The 17,958-nt window shown below is 42.4% G+C and overlaps 1 protein-coding gene across 3 annotated transcripts in view; it reads left to right on the top strand.

The window, feature by feature from the left end:
- The window catches only part of MYOF (myoferlin), a 154,727-nt gene that overhangs the window by 94,570 nt on the left and 42,199 nt on the right, over positions 1-17,958 (top strand). For all 3 annotated transcript variants that reach the window (XM_082673869.1, XM_082673868.1, XM_082673870.1), the window contains 9 exons: positions 74-229; positions 3,573-3,704; positions 6,550-6,713; positions 9,065-9,179; positions 10,869-10,974; positions 12,506-12,651; positions 14,576-14,749; positions 15,822-15,930; positions 17,013-17,090. In XM_082673869.1, coding sequence (XP_082529995.1) covers positions 74-229; positions 3,573-3,704; positions 6,550-6,713; positions 9,065-9,179; positions 10,869-10,974; positions 12,506-12,651; positions 14,576-14,749; positions 15,822-15,930; positions 17,013-17,090 — 1,180 coding nt within the window. The remainder of the gene's footprint in view (positions 1-73; positions 230-3,572; positions 3,705-6,549; positions 6,714-9,064; positions 9,180-10,868; positions 10,975-12,505; positions 12,652-14,575; positions 14,750-15,821; positions 15,931-17,012; positions 17,091-17,958) is intronic.

The raw sequence follows: 17,958 nt of genomic DNA, 5'->3' as shown, positions 1-17,958 counted from the left end.
GCAGGGTCTGTGGTGTCTCTGCACTTAGACTAACTATAGCTTTGCTTCCTTTTCCATCCACTCACATGACCAGCCTCAGAACAGCATGCCTGACATCATCATCTGGATGATCCGGGGGGAGAAAAGACTGGCCTACGCACGCATTCCCGCGCATCAGGTGTTATACTCCACCAGTGGTGACAACGCATCTGGGAAATACTGTGGGAAAACCCAAACCATCTTTCTGAAGGTATGGCTTCGTCACTGTGTAACGTGAAATACTTAAGTGCAAAACCCATATTCCCAAGAAGGGCTGATTTATATTATTTGCCAGTCATCGAATGGCTATAGGGCAGTTGTGATCCATTTCAGCCTTTTCTGGCCCTTCCTCTAGGGTGGTCATTCCCAAAGTAGCCTGAGGTCTGCTGGCTTCAAACAAGGACACTTCCGTAGAAGTCTCTGTGACACTAATATTAATATGGCATTGTGAACGCTTTGCTTTCTGGAATGATTTTCCACTTCTAATGTCTAATGTGAAGCAATGCCTCTCTTCCTTTCTAGTGAGTGTTTGGGAAGCAGAAAAAAAAGGGAAGGTAATATAGATAGTCTGTGGAATCTATTCCCTAACCAAATGGGTCCTCAAATTGAAAAAATTTGAGAATTACTATCTTAGGGCCGGGGTTCTGGACATTTTATGGAGTCCTAGACTCCTTTAAGAGCCTGATGAAAGCTACTGGCCCTCTCTTCCAAAAGAATGCACATCTCCGATGCATCCAATATTTTGCATCTAATTCAGGGGCTTTGTAGAACCCATAAATCCATCCCAGGACCCTGGATTAAGAACTTCTCTTATGTGCTTAAGGAGAACCAGAGGAGGGCCTGGGGATGGAAACAAAGAGATCCAAATAGTTGCCAGATGCAGGTTTTTCATCCCTCTCCCTGCCAGACTCCAGCCGAGTTCCTTGGAATTTCAGGAAGAGGAAAAAAATTCAAAAGGAGAAAAAGCAGTCAGGGGAGAGTGTTCTCTTAAAACAGGGAGATATTTTGCTCTTTAATCAAGAGGGTGAAAATAGAACCAGAATGATTATCTTCTTTCAAGTGTCTCTTGGTGGAATAAATTTTACTTAAGATAGAACCACAATTATAATTGACCTCAGCAGTGCGTGGAAGCAAACTGATTAATAAATAAAACTTCACAGGGGGTGGGAGAGCTCTGTAGAGAGGGCCTTTGGCAGGTGAAGCTCCCCTTCTGCTTCCCTCTTTTCCCTTTGGCCAGTCACAGGCTGCCTCCCAGCCCTGCAAGCTGTGGTCCTAGAAGATGTGAGTGTCAGGAATTTGGGTGGAGCCCTAACCACAGTGTTTCTTTGCTAAATGCAGCTCTGAGGGTCCAGCCTGCAGTGGTATCCTCTGCATTAGGTTTCCGAACTCAGTGGATAAAACAGCAAAATGCTTTTAAGAGAATGTTGTATGTATTTATTGATTTTGTTAATACTCATTATCCAGTTTAGGGAGTTATTTAATTCAGTGGGTTTTTTGTTGGTCTTAGGGCCCCTTTCACTCTTAAAAAAGCCATTGGAGACCCCAGAAAGCATTTGTGTATGTGGGTTACATCTATCAATATTTACTGTAATAGAAATTAAAACTGACATTAAAAAGTATTTATTAATATATTTTAAAATAAACAATAAATCCATTATAGGTTAACATAAACTATATATTTTTATAAAATATAACGATTTCCTTTTAAAAATCAGAGAGCAGAGTGATACTGTTTTGCATTTTTGCAAACCTGGCTTCACAGAAATATAACTGGATTCTCAAAACTGCTTCTACATTTCGTCCGATGGACTAGGTTGCTTGGTTGAAGTACATGAAGAGAATCTGGCCTCACACAGATATGTATTTGGAAAAGGGAGGAGTATTTTAATAACGTTTTCAGATAATTATGGGTACTCATCTTTGATACAATACCAAACTCAAGTGGTAGCTTTTAAAAGGTTAATTGCAGTGTGGAATCTGACGTGTATCAGTGAACTTTTCATTCTCTGCTACCTTAAAATCCATTGGTCTATCTTGTACTTTGAATGGCTCTTTTAGCCATGCATGATTTTGTAACATTAAGCATTCATTTGGAAAATATTGATTCACTGAGTTATGCAAATCTTCCTAATGCTGACACATTTCATCATACAATATTTTTAAAAATCACATTCATTGGGACTTCCTTGGTGGCACAGTGGTTAAGAATCCGCCTGCCAATGCAGGGGACATGGGTTCAAGCCCTGGTCCGGGAAGATCCCACATACCACAGAGCAACTAAGCCCTTGAGCCACAACTACTGAGCCTGCATGCCACAACTACTGAAGCCCGCACGCCTAGAGCCTGTGCTCTGCAACAAGAGAAGCCACCGCAATGAGAAGCCCACGCACCACGACAGAGTAGCCCCCACTCACTGCAACTAGAGAAAAACCCGTGCACAGCAATGAAGACCCGAAGCAGCCAAAAATAAATAAATAAATAAAAATCACATTCACTGATATCACTTATAAGAAAAGCCCTTATGTATTGGGATGTTATCAAGCTCACCCACCGAGACAGAAACAAATTTTCCAAAATTCTAATTTTAACTTGAAACCTTGAATTTTATCATTGCAACAAAATACAGTCACCTATTATCCTTGAAATGACAGGCTCACTTTGTTTATTTTCAAGAAAATGTCTGCCTCATATATCCAAGTATGAATAACCATATTTGTCAGCCAATCACTGTTTCAGGAAGAAAAGGTATTCTATTAAAAAAAAAGGGCTTCCCTGGTGGCGCAGTGGTTGAGAGTCCACCTGCCGATGCAGGGGACACAGGTTCGTGCCATGGTCCGGGAGGATCCCACATGCCGCGGAGCGGCTGGGCCCGTGAGCCATGGCTGCTGAACCTTCGCGTCCGGAGCCTGTGCTCTGCGACGGGAGAGGCCACAACAGTGAGAGGCCCGCGTACCGCAAAAAAAAAAAAAAAAAAAAAAAATGCTAGTTGAGTTCACAGCTCAATCGCATAAGTTTTTTTCTCAGAATACACACTAATATGCAGCAGAATTTCATCACACAAAATATTAAAAAGACGTGTTCAGGGATCACGATTTAGGATTAGCTGTTTTTACTGCTTTATCAAAGTAATTAATAAGTAAAACTGGCATTTTGTTTTCTTCACTGAGAGTGATGAAGAAAACTGTTACTACCAGTGCAGTTCGGTGTTACTGTCTTGATTCCTGCTACAGTGCTTGGAGTTTTATCCACCATTGCTTTTGCACCATCAGTGCAAATGTCAATACAGTGAAAAAAGCAAGTAACATCCTAGTATGATTAGGAAAATAGTTTGACCTTGTGAGCCTCCTGAAAAGGTCTCAGGGACACCCAGGGGTTCCTGCTTTACTTGTTATTTTAATCTTTGCAGAAGGGTCATTTGGAAATATTTTAACTGCACAAACAAAGTTAGACTGCTGAAAACAATGATTAGATGTTCGGTCTACTTTTGTTTTGAGCTTAATGCACAGCCTGTACTGTGCCCAGCATAACGGGTCATGTTATTGTGCATCTCACAGTACCCACAGGAAAAAAACAATGGACCAAAGGTGCCTGTGGAGTTGCGTGTGAACATCTGGCTGGGCTTAAGTGCTGTTGAGAAGAAGTTCAATAGCTTCGCAGAAGGAACATTCACCGTCTTTGCTGAAATGGTAACGTTTAATGACATCACTCTTTTCCTCTTTGTGTGGCAGTACTTTACTTTTCATCCTAAGGGAAAATATTCAGATGTCAAACCAGCCACCACCATAATCGCTACCTAAAACCCCACATTCAAGAGCCCTTAACGAAGTGGGTAGGGAAAGATTGACTGGAGGTCTACATTGGGACACCCCAGAGTGGTTCACACACAAGCAACCCAGGAGTGAGGATGCTTGAGAGGTGCGACCTTGAGAAGCGTGCTTGGGGTCTGGAGTGTTTTTTTTTTTTAATTGAAAATATAGTTGATTTACAATATTGTGTTAATTTCTACTCTACAGCAAAGTGTCTGGAGTCTTTAAACCACAGAAGACTCAATCCTCAGTTGGGGAAGCCTCAGAAGGGTTTGCCCAAGGGCAAAGAAAATGCTGCCTGGATACTTGAAAAACAATAGAGATAATTTGTAAATCCTTCACTGAGTTAAAAATCCATTTGGCTAATTAGAAATCTCATTAGAGTTAAACCAATGAAAATAATTTTCACAAACTTTTACAGCTAAAAGTGGCGTTAGTTGGATTTTTTTCACTGAAAGTACTTATTGTTGTAAATTTATTAGATATATTCAGTGGGTCTCTTCTGACAATTTTCAGATGAGCTCCATTCTTTTACAGATAGGCCTTCATGCTCAAATAATTGCGGAGAAGACTGTCTTCATTCTAGCTAATTTGTAATTGTGTTTCTGCTGCCCACCACGATGCCTGACCACTGGTTTAGGACTGTGGTTCTGATGTGCTTACTGGGCAAGAAAACCCATGGCCATCTTTTAGTTTTGCTTTTTTTAATTTAACAGTGCCTGGCACATAGTAGGCTCCTATAAATATTTGTTAAATAAATAAATGGTGACAGAATTCATCCATCCACCCATCCACCCATCCAAGCTTTTAGGGAGTGATGGCTTTATGGCGGGCACAGAGGCAGAGGCTGAAGATAATGAAGCAGCCAAGCCTGGTCCTCAAGGATCTCAAAATCTATCACAATAATAAAACCGGGTGTCTTGTTAAAAAGAATCCCACCCGGAGGACTGTGATTCTGTAGCTGAGTTAGGGATTAGCACCTGCAATCCCTAGTGGGTACGGGGTGGGTACGGGGCATTGCGGTCCACTTTGAGAAGCAGTGAAACCCATGGGAAACACACACAAAGTCCTTAGGATGCAAGCTTTGAAGTGCAACTGGAGAGATAGAGGGTGGGCTGGAGGCCTCAGGGGAGGCCCTGAGTCACAGATGTTGATGGTCAGTCATCTGGGTGCTGTGGAGGGGGCATCAGAGCACATGTGGGAGGGGCTTGCTCCTGCCCTCCTGTGGGATTTCTTGGCATCCACCTGCCCTACAGCTCTGTGGCTGGGGCCCAGAGAAGCTAGCACTGAGCAAGGAACAACCCTTCCTCTGTTTCCCACTTCCAGATCCTTCCTTGCACAGAGTAAACTCTAGTTTCAACAGGTGTAGAAATGATCCACCCATTTTAGTTGTTTTGCGTGACTCTAGTTTCTCCAAATTCTAACAGCCTCTGAGTACCAGAAGGGGCACGTTAATGACAGTAATGGAAATTTCACTGGTTCTTGCCTTCCTGGGCTAATACCAGACCTCAGTTCTCTGCAAAAATCCCCCCCCCCAAATTTCTGGAGGTCTCACTAGTGCTGTCTTAGATATTGCTCTGAGCTTTAGGCACAAGGGGCTGTGAGACTTGGGGGCACATGCATGGCTTCTTTGGTTTCCAAGTGACAAGGACACAGAGTGGAGGAGCAGTTCCTGCCACTTCTACTCGGAAGCCAGCATGGCCGTAGTATTATCCAGGTGAGGACCTTGGCATGGACAAGAGGGCAGCAGCAGCAGTGGAGATGGGAGCCTCATGTGGCTTTGAGGCCTTTAACTAGCAGCTGTGGGGCGGGACCATTAGCACACGTGAAGCACCTCAGACACCTCCAGTTTCCTCATCAGGCCCCTGCCCAAACTTCTTCCATCATCCTTCAGCCAAAAACTCCCCTGCTGCTTATGCAAATCGTCTTCTCAGTGAGCTCATCAGCAGACAAACAAAGATATCAGCTTGGACCCAAACAGAGACTGTCACCACTGGCAAACCTCAACCCTCTTTATGGTTGACATAGTGAAAAACAGACCATTGTAGATTTTATAAATTCTGTCTTAGAAAGGAATGCCCTGTAAACCTGGGTCTGCCATTGCCACAAAACCTGCTTCCAGAAAGGTCTTGGTCTACTCACCATACTCCAGAGGGGATGAAGGTTCAGAATTTTTAGGCCACATAAAAGCTGGGTGCTAAAGGACCTTCATGTTTCAGATGGGTCCTTTGTGCTGCCCAGGAAATGTACCATTAATTATAATATTGTTTCTGTGGGGAAGTGTGCCCAAGTTCTCGGCAGCAGACTTATAAATAAAGTTTTAGAAGACTACGTGTGCATAAATTGAGGACTTTTGTAGGTATCTAAAAGGTTAGGTTCGGAGCACTATTTGGAGCCATTGAAAAAAATGGTAGAAACAACTAGCATGATATATCAGTGTTGACAAAGCACTTTCACAATCATTTGTACATTTGAACTTCAGAACAACCCTATGAGAAAGGTAGTATTATCCTCAGTTTACAGATGAGAACACTGAGTCTCAGAAAGATGAATGATTTACTGAAGTTGCATAATCAGCAACAGGGCAACTTGGGCCCGTACCTTCTGAATATAAAGCTTTTCCATTTCCTCATTGTTTAGCCTAGGTCCTAGATGGACTTGAAAATTTATGTGTTGGCTTTATTTCTTGCTCCCTGATGATGTTTCTCCAATTTCTTTTTAATAGTATGAAAATCAAGCTCTTATGTTTGGAAAATGGGGCACTTCTGGATTAGTGGGTCGTCATAAATTTTCTGATGTCACGGGAAAAATAAAACTCAAGAGGGAATTCTTTTTGCCTCCAAAAGGCTGGGAATGGGAAGGAGACTGGATAGTTGATCCTGAAAAAAGGTAAGTTTTTCGTTTTCTGAGAAGAAAGGATGGTAATGAAGTCTTTCCTTAGAAATTGCTAAGTGAATCTTCCCCATCGTCATTCTTGATCATGTTTGCGTCACACCCACTGAGCAGAAGTGAGTCCACAGAAACTCACAGAAACTTGAGACATGTCGTCAATGTCCCATAATAAAACAAAAAAGTATAAAAAGCACCTGGTACTAACATTATTGAGAACTCATTACATGGGAATGTGTGAAGCAGTGGGCTAAACGTATGCATTATCTTACTGAATCTGGATTGCAGTCCTGCAAGATAGGTAGTGTCAAAAATCATGACGAGTCTGAGATTTTCATCCTACTTGCAAGCTAGCAAGGTCACCTGCCACAGTTTCGTGGATGTTGGCAGGAGACACAAGACTCCTAAAGCAGAGACAAAGGACTCTACTGCCCACAGCAAATAGTAGTACCAGAGTATCAACATTTGCTCCTGTTCTCCAAGCCCCAGTTCCCACAGGGCGACACAAAGAGGGCCAGGTGACACTTGCACGTGAAGTGGATTGTATAATAGGAAAGGAACCCTGAGCTTGGGGCTCCTGAATCCTTTATAATCGGTAGGTAGTGAGCATGCTGGCCCTTTGCTCTGGAGAGAAACACTATGTCTTCTATGTTGTTCCTCATATAAACATCCTTGAGAAGATAGTCTGTAACAAAGGTCATGGAGCCTGTGTTTAGACTCACAAAGAATTATCTCCCAACAAAAAACAGTATCTCCACCTTACAGATGAAACTGAGACCTTAGAGGGATTAAGTCACTTGTCCAAAGGCACACAGACTGTGGGTGAGTGGTGTAGACAGGGCTAGAACCCAAATCTAGCCTGGGCACCAAAACCAGCTCTCAACTGTTACGCTGCAATGTCTGCACGAAACAGTAGAGGGCATAATTTAAGTGGATGAATTGTATGGTATGTGAATTATATGTCAAAGGCTATTATTAAACAGGAAGAAAGAAACAGTACAGGGGGCAAGCACGTGTCCCCTGGAGTCTGGAGGAAACCAAAGCCTGGTTTCTATGTGTTGCCAAAAGCACTGGAACCAGAATGCCTTCTTTTCTCCAGCTCGGGACAGTGTACTTGTGTTTGGAGGAAACAAGCTTGTGAAATTGGATTTTAAGACCTTAAACTGGAGTTTGCTCTCTCTGTCCACATTTGTTTCCCATAATGACACAGGATTAGGGAAGGAGGGAAAGAAGTGTGCTGGGTCTGGTCTGTTAAGACCCAGTGTCTGAACATGATTGCTTTTAACCCATGACAGCTTGCTTTGGTTGGAGTTGGGGTTGCTGGTGAGGGGAAGGGAAATGGGATTTGAATTGGAAAGAAGGAAGGAAGGTTAGTGAGGACAGGGAAAGGCCAGGGGAATTGGCACTGGAAAAGCAGGTCAAGCCTGTCTGAGCTGGATGGGACCCCAGAGGTGGCAGCCAGTTCTGTTCTCCTTCTCTGGGGCCCAGAGAAGTGATGGACAAGCCCAATTGATACAAAGGGTAGGAACTTTCTGTTTTTTGATTTCTTTCCAGTGCTTGATTCTAGGGGAGGATACAGCAGGAGAAAGATGTAGAGACAGTAAAAGGAAAAAAGAAACCTCACTTGAGTGGATACCTGGCAGAAGACTTAAGTCAAAGTTGGACCCTCTGTACTTTCTTCTCTGGGTTGTCAAAATAGTTCCAAATCCAAGAGGAAAATTGGCATGGCAGGGAGTCAGTATGGATTTCTCAAGTGCCCAAATGGACTTTGGAGTCTTAAATGACCTGGTTTGGCTGTCATCCCTACCTAGGAACTACCCAGAAAATGTAAACTCCTCCCTTCAGTTTGTGTTACGTAGACCAAGCAAGCCATGTGTAAAAGTTTCCACACTAGGCCCCAGGAGACCGTCTCCATTCCATTTTTTAAAATAGGTGGAAAGAGGGAAGATGACTCTTTATCCTTTTGAACTGTTAGCCAAGAGTCTTGCTGAGAAAATGCTGAATGGCCCTGACCTGACACAGAAACAGAAGCCTGGTCCCTAGAAGAAGCTGCCCACAATGCTGTTTACCCAGTCCCCACCCTAATTACTGGGCAGGAGCAACTCTGCTGATTTGAGAAGTTCTCTATAATTTAGGGCTCATTGTTTCAGCGGCCCCTCTTCAAAGGAATGTCAAAAGCTGTTAGTGCAAAGAAGAGTTTGGAGTGGAGAACCCAAAGGGGTAGGGTGAGGAGGGAACCGGGGCCACCCCCAGGGTATAGATGTCTCCCCACCATTGGAAATAGATGGGGTGGTCGGTGACCACCTTTGGTAATGTTTCTCCTTTGGTAACGTGAGCCTCCTGTCCCTCAGCTTGCTGACCGAGGCGGATGCGGGTCACACAGAGTTCACAGATGAATTGTATCAGAACGAGAGTCGCTACCCCCGGGGCGAGTGGAAGCCAGCAGAGGACACCTACACAGATGCGGTGAGTGCAGCTCCAGCTCCGGGGGATAAGCCCTCCTGCGTGAGCTCGGAGAAACCATCGCTGGATCACCAACCACAAGACGGGGCTGCCCGGTCTCTTCTGCTCCATCTCATGTCCTAAAGCCTTCCCTTTATAACTGGAGCCTCCAAAGCGCATCTGTAATTAATTCCTATAGGAAAGACATGGGGCCTATTTAACTAGATGTTGGTACATGGTAAAGTCTGGGTTGTGAAATTTTTTTTACTATATTATGGAACTAGTTTTTAAAATCATAACAAATTGAAAGCTCATGTCTTTAGAATAGTCAAACAGCATAAAAGGAAATTAAAAGTAATTCTTCTCCCTGATCCATGTCCCACCCCCACTCCCAGAGATAACCACTGAACCACTGATAGCAGTTTTCTGTTCCTATACAAATATATAGCTTCTTTTTTCCCCCACCTGAATAGAATTGTGTTGTATGAACAGTTCTGTATTTTTCACGTAATATATCTTGGACATCTTTTGATATCAATACATATAGATCTATGAGCCATTTAAAAAATTCCTCAGAGTGTTTTATTATATGTACCCCTCTATAATTTATTTAACTAATCCTCTCCTTTTGGATATTTAGGGGTTTTCCCCCCAGTCTTTGTTTTTTATAAACAATGTGACAATGAACATCCTTATACATACATTCTTTTTTTTTTTTTTTGCGGTACACGGGCCTCTTACTGTTGTGGCCTCTCCCGTTGCGGAGCACAGGCTCCGGACGCGCAGGCTCAGCGGCCATGGCTCACGGGCCCAGCCGCTCCGCGGCATGTGGGATCTTCCCAGACCGGGGCACGAACCCGTGTCCCCTGCATCGGCAGGCGGACTCTCAACCACTGCGCCACCAGGGAAGCCCTATACATACATTCTTATTCACTTATGAAACTTTGTAGGAGAGGCATCTGTTGGCTTGGTCAAGGTTTCAATGCATATGAAATTTTGACAAATATTGGCAAACTACTTTCAAAGAGGTTGTACAAATTTATATTTCTAGCAATAGCATAGGGGGCTGTTTTTCTAGACACTCACCCTCCCACTTGTTAATCTTTGTCAGTACATGAATAGATGGTATCCTGTTGTTATTTCAGTTTTCACACTCTTAAAGTGAAGCTGACTATTTTTCTATGTTTACGGACCTCGTTTATTTCCTTTACTATGAACTTTTTTCATAACTCTATCAGTTTTAATGCAGAACTTAAGTCAATATTTCAAGTAAACTTTGCTCAGTCTTACATGATTAGCATCTACAACCTCCTATAGCATTACCCCATTCTTGAAGACATGTGTTTTTCATGCTTTATCCATCTCTGATGGGTTCTCTGCAGTGTAACCCCTCATAAAGAGTTGCGTCATTTCATAATATTAAGTTGAACCATATGAAATAGCTTACATTTGATCATTTTTGACCTACAAAAACAATTTCCCGTGGTTTAACATAACATATTCCCTAATAGTGGAAGCAGAAAGTATTCTTTAAAAATCTAGTTATTGTTTAGCAATTGTGTATAAATAAAGATTACGGCTTTTTCTGAGAAAGATTGATGTGTATGATGGTATTGAAATGAGTGAGTCTATAGTTAAGTGTGAGGAATTCTATCTCACCTTTGCATCTTATTTAACACACTATGGCTTCTTTCTCTTCTTTTTTTTTTTAAGAACGGTGATAAAACAGCATCACCCAGCGAGCTCACTTGCCCTCCAGGTTGGGAATGGGAAGATGATGCATGGGTCTATGACATTAATCGTGCAGTGGATGAGAGAGGTAACATTTCAGACCTATTACCTGACCAGGGGCTCTCCAGCAATGCCTTGATTAAAGTCAAGTTTCCTTGGGAGGGAGGAGTCTCACGCCCCTTCGCCTAAGATGACCAGGTCAGGTGGTGTTTCCTGTGACTATTCAGACGCAAAATCTGAAGGACAAGCAAGTACTTGGACAGGTGCAGGGTGGGGGGCTGTCAAGAATGAAAGATACAAAGTAACGGGATGCCAGGTGGCTGGACTTTGAGATGTCGGGGATCCAATGAGAATTTGGGAGGGGACTGGAGTTTGGAGCTTCTCTAGTCTAACCATGACATACCCTCCCTGGGAACATCACACTCAGGGGCCCCCTAGCTCAGAAAGAAGAACTGCAAAATGCCTTAAAAGTCACCCTACTCAGCAGTAATGCAGATTATTGACATAGCTTCTGGTAATGATATTTATCCTTTTCTTTTTAAACTTTATTTATTTATTTTGGCTGTGTTGGGTCTTCATTGCTGCGTGTGGGCTTTCTCTAGTTGCTGTGAGCAGGGGCTACTCTTTGTTGCCGTGCGCGGGCTTCTCATTGCCATGGCTTCTCTTGTTGTGGAGCACGGGCTCCAGGCTCACGAGCTTCAGTAGTTGTGGCATGCGGGCTCAGTAGTTGTGGCTCGCAGGCTCTAGAGCACAGGCTCAGTCAGTAGTTGTGGCGCTCGGACTTAGTTGCTCTGCAGCATGTGGGATCTTCCCAGACCGGGGCTCGAACCCGTGTCCCCTGCATTGGCAGGCAGATTCTTAACCACTGCGCCACCAGGGAAGTCCGATATTTATCCTTTTCTACAAATAGTAATCTAAAGTTAAACGAACTAGAACATTTAGAATTATCAAGAGAGAAAATTTGACTTTTAAATTTCTTACAAGAGGGAATAGTACACACGAAAGAGCTAACATTGATAAGGAAGGTTTCAAATAGATTATAAGTTTCTTGATGATCTTGATGCACACACCAGGCCTTTTAATAATAGTTCATGTTTTTTGAGTGCAAACTATATGCTAATCATGGTCCTAGTGCTTTGCATGCATTATTTTGATTAATTCTTTTGAAAAAGGTATATTTTACCTTTCTGCTGGGGAAACTGGACCATCAGCAGGTTTACTAACTTGCAAGAAACTTTAAAAGTAAACAGCCCCCATGTGGTGATGCAGGGATTTGAAGCCCGGCTGTTGACTACACAGGCCACGCCCTTCATCACTGTCCCCAAATGCCTCTTGCATTGTGCTTTACTCTTAGATGCACTCAATTACCATGAGTGACTGGAAGTAGAAACATGGAGGAGAACCCCAGGGCCACAAAGGAAGCTTCTCGAAGAGGAATCCAGGGGAATAGGGCTGTATTCAGTTTGGCTGATGGCAGCAAAGTGATAGGAGCAGTGGCGTTCAGTCATGACAGTGGAGAATGTTGGGGAGCAGACAGTGACCGAATGACTCCTGGAACTTTATTTGGCAATCTGGCAAGTGCATCTCTTTTGGATAACCATTCACAAACTCTGTTCCAGGCTGGGAGTATGGAATCATCATTCCTCCTGATAATAAGCCCAAATCCTGGGTTGCAGCAGAAAAAATGTATCATACTCATAGACGCCGAAGGCTGGTCCGAAAACGCAAGAGAGATTTAACACAAACCACTTCAAGTACTGCAAAGGTAAGAGGAGCAATGGGAGGGAGCTGGGGGCTCCGCCTTCCAGACCACGCAGAACCACGGTTAACTCGGCGACTTCTACAGGAACCATTTGCCTGTCAAGGGCCTGATGCCCTGCTCAAGGGTTATAAAAGTGTATCCCCGCCCCAGACCTGCTGATTTAGGAACTCTGGGGGTGGAGCCCAGCATTCCGTGTTTCAGTAAGTCTTCCAGGTGATTCTGAAGCAGGCTAAATAACGAGAACCACTCGAGAGGTAGTAGTAGAAACAAATTATTTTGGTAGCATAATGTAGAGGTGGCAATAGCTCAGGACTTGGAACAAGACACCTGAGGCTTCAAATCCTGGCTTCATTTCCTTTCTCATCTGCAAAATGGATATAATATGCATCTAATTAGGGTATTATAGGCTTAAATGGAATAATAATAAATTGAGCAGAAAAAGTACACTCATAACAACCATAAGTGGTATGTTCTGTGTGCTTTTTGTGATGGTAGGTCCTGAATATACATCATCTCCAATCCACAAAATCTGCATTTTTATCCTCATCTTACAGATAATGTTCACAGAGGTTAAATGGATTTGCTTTAGGCCATGTGTCTAGTAAGTGATAGAGTGTTTGAACCCAGGCTAAGGTCATTCCAAATACGACCTCTTTCTATTCCAAAAAGTGCCTGACTCGTAGTAGATGTCATGAAGTGTCTTTTTATTAGATAGTGAGCTTTTTGGTACTTCTAAGGTTCCAAAGCTCCGGACCTTGTTCCTAATAAATAATGGAGTAGAATGAATGAGCTAATGAATGAATATTTGTTTTGGAGTCATCCTTATCCGGATAGGGTGAGAAGTTGCTAGAGGCACTTGACTCCCTCCTTCCACATGAGAGCACCGAGGTGAAGTGGAAAGAACACTGAGCCACCAGTCAGAAGACCAGAAACATGGCCCAGTTCTATTCTACCAAAGAGTATTGTTGAGACTTAGATCATGCTCCCTAACCTGCCTCACTCCTGGCTGCATAAAATACTTTGGTGTCACTAGTAATACTGCCAGAAGGTCAATTATAAGATTGTCCTTGACCTGGGTTTTCTGTTTATTTAAAGTTGAAAAAAATAAGCCCTACGTGGAACTCTTATTTCTGAGATCATAAATATTATTCAGTATTATTTTACATCTACTAAATCTAGTCATACTTTTAAGATATTTACGTAAAATTTCCACCACTGAAATGTCAGCTACAGGAGGGCAAGGAATCTGTCTTTTTCTTCACTGCTTCCTCAGCTCTTAACCCAATACCACACTTAGAGTTCCTGAATGAATTGAAAAGAAACACTGAAAACTGAGATAATTATATATAGTTTTTAAGATTAAAAGTGCTATCGTCGTTAGATAGTAGTTATTACAGAAGTAATATACCCTGATTTACTTATTAACTATAGAAGCTATTACCTTAGACAAGACATTTAGACCCTAGGGAGGGTGGTATCGTTTTTTTTCCCTCTCTATATAAAATGGACATCATAATATTTTCCAAACTATATCATAATGGCAATGTTCTTATGAGCTAATGAAGTGAGAAAATAGAAAGCAATTTGGAAAAGAATCCATTTGCTTTACCCATTTCCTCATGCCGCCCCCAACCCCTGCTACCAAGTCTGAATAAGGTGCCCCTCCTGATGGTACAGCCACCACTCATTTCATTTCATCTCATTTCACTTTACTTGCCTGCTTCTCTCTCTCTACCCCCCCAGTCCATCAGCTCTGCAACGGCAGAGAGCCTGTTTTGTTCTCTGTTGTATCCCTGGCTCCTAGCCCAGTACTTTGGCACAGAGTAGATTTTCAGTACGTATTTGTTGATGGACCACATAATCTGCTTTATCAATATAAGGAATATTGTTATTATGATTATCATTAAATGTTTTACTTCTATTTTAGGCCATGGAAGAATATAAAGACCAGGAGGGCTGGGAATACGCTTCTTTAATTGGCTGGAAATTTCACTGGAAACAGCGTAGTTCAGATACCTTTCGCCGCAGATGCTGGAGGAGAAAAATGGCTCCTTCGGAGACGCATGGCGCAGCTGCCATCTTTAAACTTGAAGGTGCCCTTGTAAGTAATAAAGAGCCAAAATTCAAATCATATTCGCAGAGGGAAAATACATGAGTGCTCGATATAATACCATCGACGCCAATACTGTAAGACTGCACATAATTTGGGAGAAAGCTGCACATCCTAGGTGCTCGATAATTTTTGTAGAATGAATTAGACCATTTACATATGAAAGGTTCTAAGAAGCATGTTTAATATTGTTTCATCTAGCCTTTTCCGAGTATATCTGTTCCAAAACCTTTGCTTCAGGTGACATCTGTTAACATCCCTTTGGATCATACTTTGGAAACTACAACTGTTCAACAAACAAAGAAAGTTAAATAGGCAGATGTGAGGGGAAGGAAAACAGAAGGATGCTTACAAAATTGGAGAACAGTTCATGTGGAAGCACAATAAAAAGGCAGAGAAGAAAAAAGCACAAAGGTGGAAGGAATGAATAAGAAAGTGGTCATGGTTGATTTAAAACAATGTGGTAGTCAGGGACCATTTTTAGAAATTTGTGTTTGGACACAACCTACTTTTATATTTCTACACAGTGACCCTTCTCTGTTCTTCTTCCACTGCTTTTTTTCCTCCTCCTTTCCTCTTAATCCACTTATGTATCCTTTATGCTCCTTTTTTTTTTTTTTTCTTTCATGGGCAGGGTTTGGTAAACCTGGCCTTGGTGGGTAGAAAGGCTGGCTTCGACTTCCTGCTCTGTCGCTGTCCTGGGCTTTATTCATCGTTTAAAAATGGAGTGATTGGGGCTTCCCTGGTGGTGCAGTGGTTGAGAGTCCGCCTGCCGATGCAGGGGACACGGGTTCGTGCCCTGGTCCGGGAAGATCCCACATACCGCGGAGCGGCTGAGCCCGTGAGCCATGGCCACTGAGCCTGCGCGTCCGGAGCCTGTGCTCCGCAACGGGAGAGGCCACAACAGTGAGAGGCCCACGTACCGCAAAAAAAAAAAAAAAAAAAAAGGAGTGATTGGATGAAGAAAATCTCTTTTAAAAGCGACCATTCCATTTGTTTGTAATTCTTACCTCTTCGTTTGTTTTTAGGCATTGTTAATTGGTTTTCCTGACTCTTATTTTAGGGTGCAGATACTACCGAGGATGGAGATGAAAAGAGTGTAGAAAAACAGAAACACAGCGCCACTGCTGTGTTTGGAGCAAACACTCCCATTGTTTCCTGTAATTTTGACAGTAAGTTTTAAACGTGTATTTGTGTTTTTCACTTCTATGACGTTCATCTCAAGGAAACTCTTTGAATTCACCAAACGTGATAGATAAAAATCCCTTTATGCAAATGTGACTTTTATTTACATCACTTGATGGAGATGATTTTTTAAAATATAGTTTTCAAAATTATATTTGGGGTAGAGGGTGGTCAAATCATTGATTTCAACATAATCTGTCTGATATGTACTCATGCTACCTATTAAGCTCCCGCAAAAGATTATTCTAATTGGAAAAAATGTTCAAAAAGTTAAGGTTGGTTTCAATGATAACCTTCAGGAATTTTGGAAGCAGGCCTACTCTGTAATAATAATAGCAAATACTCATATAAGTCTTAGCATGTGCCAGGCACTCTACATATATTAACTCATTTAATTCTTATAGCTACCCTAGAAGGTAAGTACTATTACTGGCCCCAGTTTTACAGGAGGAAACCAAGTGCAGAAAGATTAAATAACTTGACCAAGATCTTATAGCTTGTAAGCACTACAGACAAGATTTGAACTCAAGTAGTCTGGTTCCCAGAATCTGTATAATGAATCAAAATGCTCCCCTGCCTCTCAAATTATGTGTGTTTGCAGGGGCAGGGAGGGGTGACAGCATAGTGGGGAGGGTCGTATATGCATTAATATAATAATGATAAGGAGTATAAAGTCTTTGAAATATCAAAGAAACGTTTAGCAGATAACCGTTTCCTAGATCTGGTGCTGAACTGGTCTGGAAAGCCCTATTTCTATAACTCCTAGAGACCAAGTGTCATTTTAAATGTCGGCGATGCCAAGCAGTACCCTAAATCCAGGTAGTTTGCACCAGGAGTATGTTCTCGTGATTGACACACTTGCATTGAGCTTCCTGTAGTACTTTTTAAATAAGTTTCATTTTGCAGGAGACAGAATTAATTTGGGAAGACATGTCATCACCACTGTATATGTGTTCTTTACCGTGGGGAAATAGATTTGGGTAACCCATTTATCTGAAACATATATTATCTCCCAATAGAAATACAGTGTTCTGTTTCTTGTAAGTAACCTCCGTCCTGTTGTTTTTAGGAGTCTACATTTACCATCTGCGTTGCTATATCTATCAAGCCAGAAACCTCATGGCTCTAGACAAGGATAGCTTTTCAGGTAAAGGGAAAACGTCTCCGTCTCACATGTTATTACACAGCAGGCTAGCTTGATTCTACTTTTCATCAAGTGGATGCTTTGAGTTATTTCTCACAACAACAAAAAGCCTTTCTGTATTGAGGGTAGTTTGATATGCATGAAGTCAGTTGCTCAGTCATTAGATACTCGCTGAGTATGCCAAGCATGGTTGCTGAGTGCTGGAGAAGATTCATGGTCTTTTAATACTACTAATCATTAATTGATTAAGTGATTAAAAAAACACCTTAAGAAAAGCAGTTTCTGCTTTCTGTTTATAGCTGTGTTTTTACCCCTGGGCTCTTGGGTTAATTGGTAAGTCCTCACCTTTTTATATATATATATATATATATATATATATATATATATATATATATTTTTTTTTTTTTTAGATGTTGCGGGTAGGAGTTTATTAATTAATTAATTAATTTTTGCTATGTTGCGTCTTCGTTTCTGTGCGAGGGCTTTCTCTAGTTGTGGCAAGCGGGGGCCACTCTTCATCGCAATGCGCGGGCCTCTCACTGTGGCAACCTCTCTTGTTGTGGAGCACAGGCTCCAGACGCACAGGCTCAGTAGTTGTGGCACACGGGCCCAGTTGCTCCGCGGCATGTGGGATCCTCCCAGACCAGGGCTCGAACCCGTGTCCCCTGCATTAGCAGGCAGATTCTCAACCACTGCGCCACCAGGGAAGCCCAATATATATATATTTTTTGTAGCTCTCTTAAGTTGACAAAAAGATCACCAGATCACCCATTCCCCTACTTTGGAGTCTATCTTGACCTCCTCTGCTGCCTGCTCCCCAATTCCCAGCACCATCAAACCATGAGGCTTCATCACCCCTCACACTGACACC

The sequence above is a fragment of the Grampus griseus genome (assembly GCF_964374135.1).
Source record: "Grampus griseus genome assembly, chromosome: 16".
NCBI lineage: Eukaryota > Metazoa > Chordata > Mammalia > Artiodactyla > Delphinidae > Grampus > Grampus griseus.
Note: the sequence above shows the minus strand (reverse complement) of the source record. Positions and strands in the feature narration are given on the sequence as shown.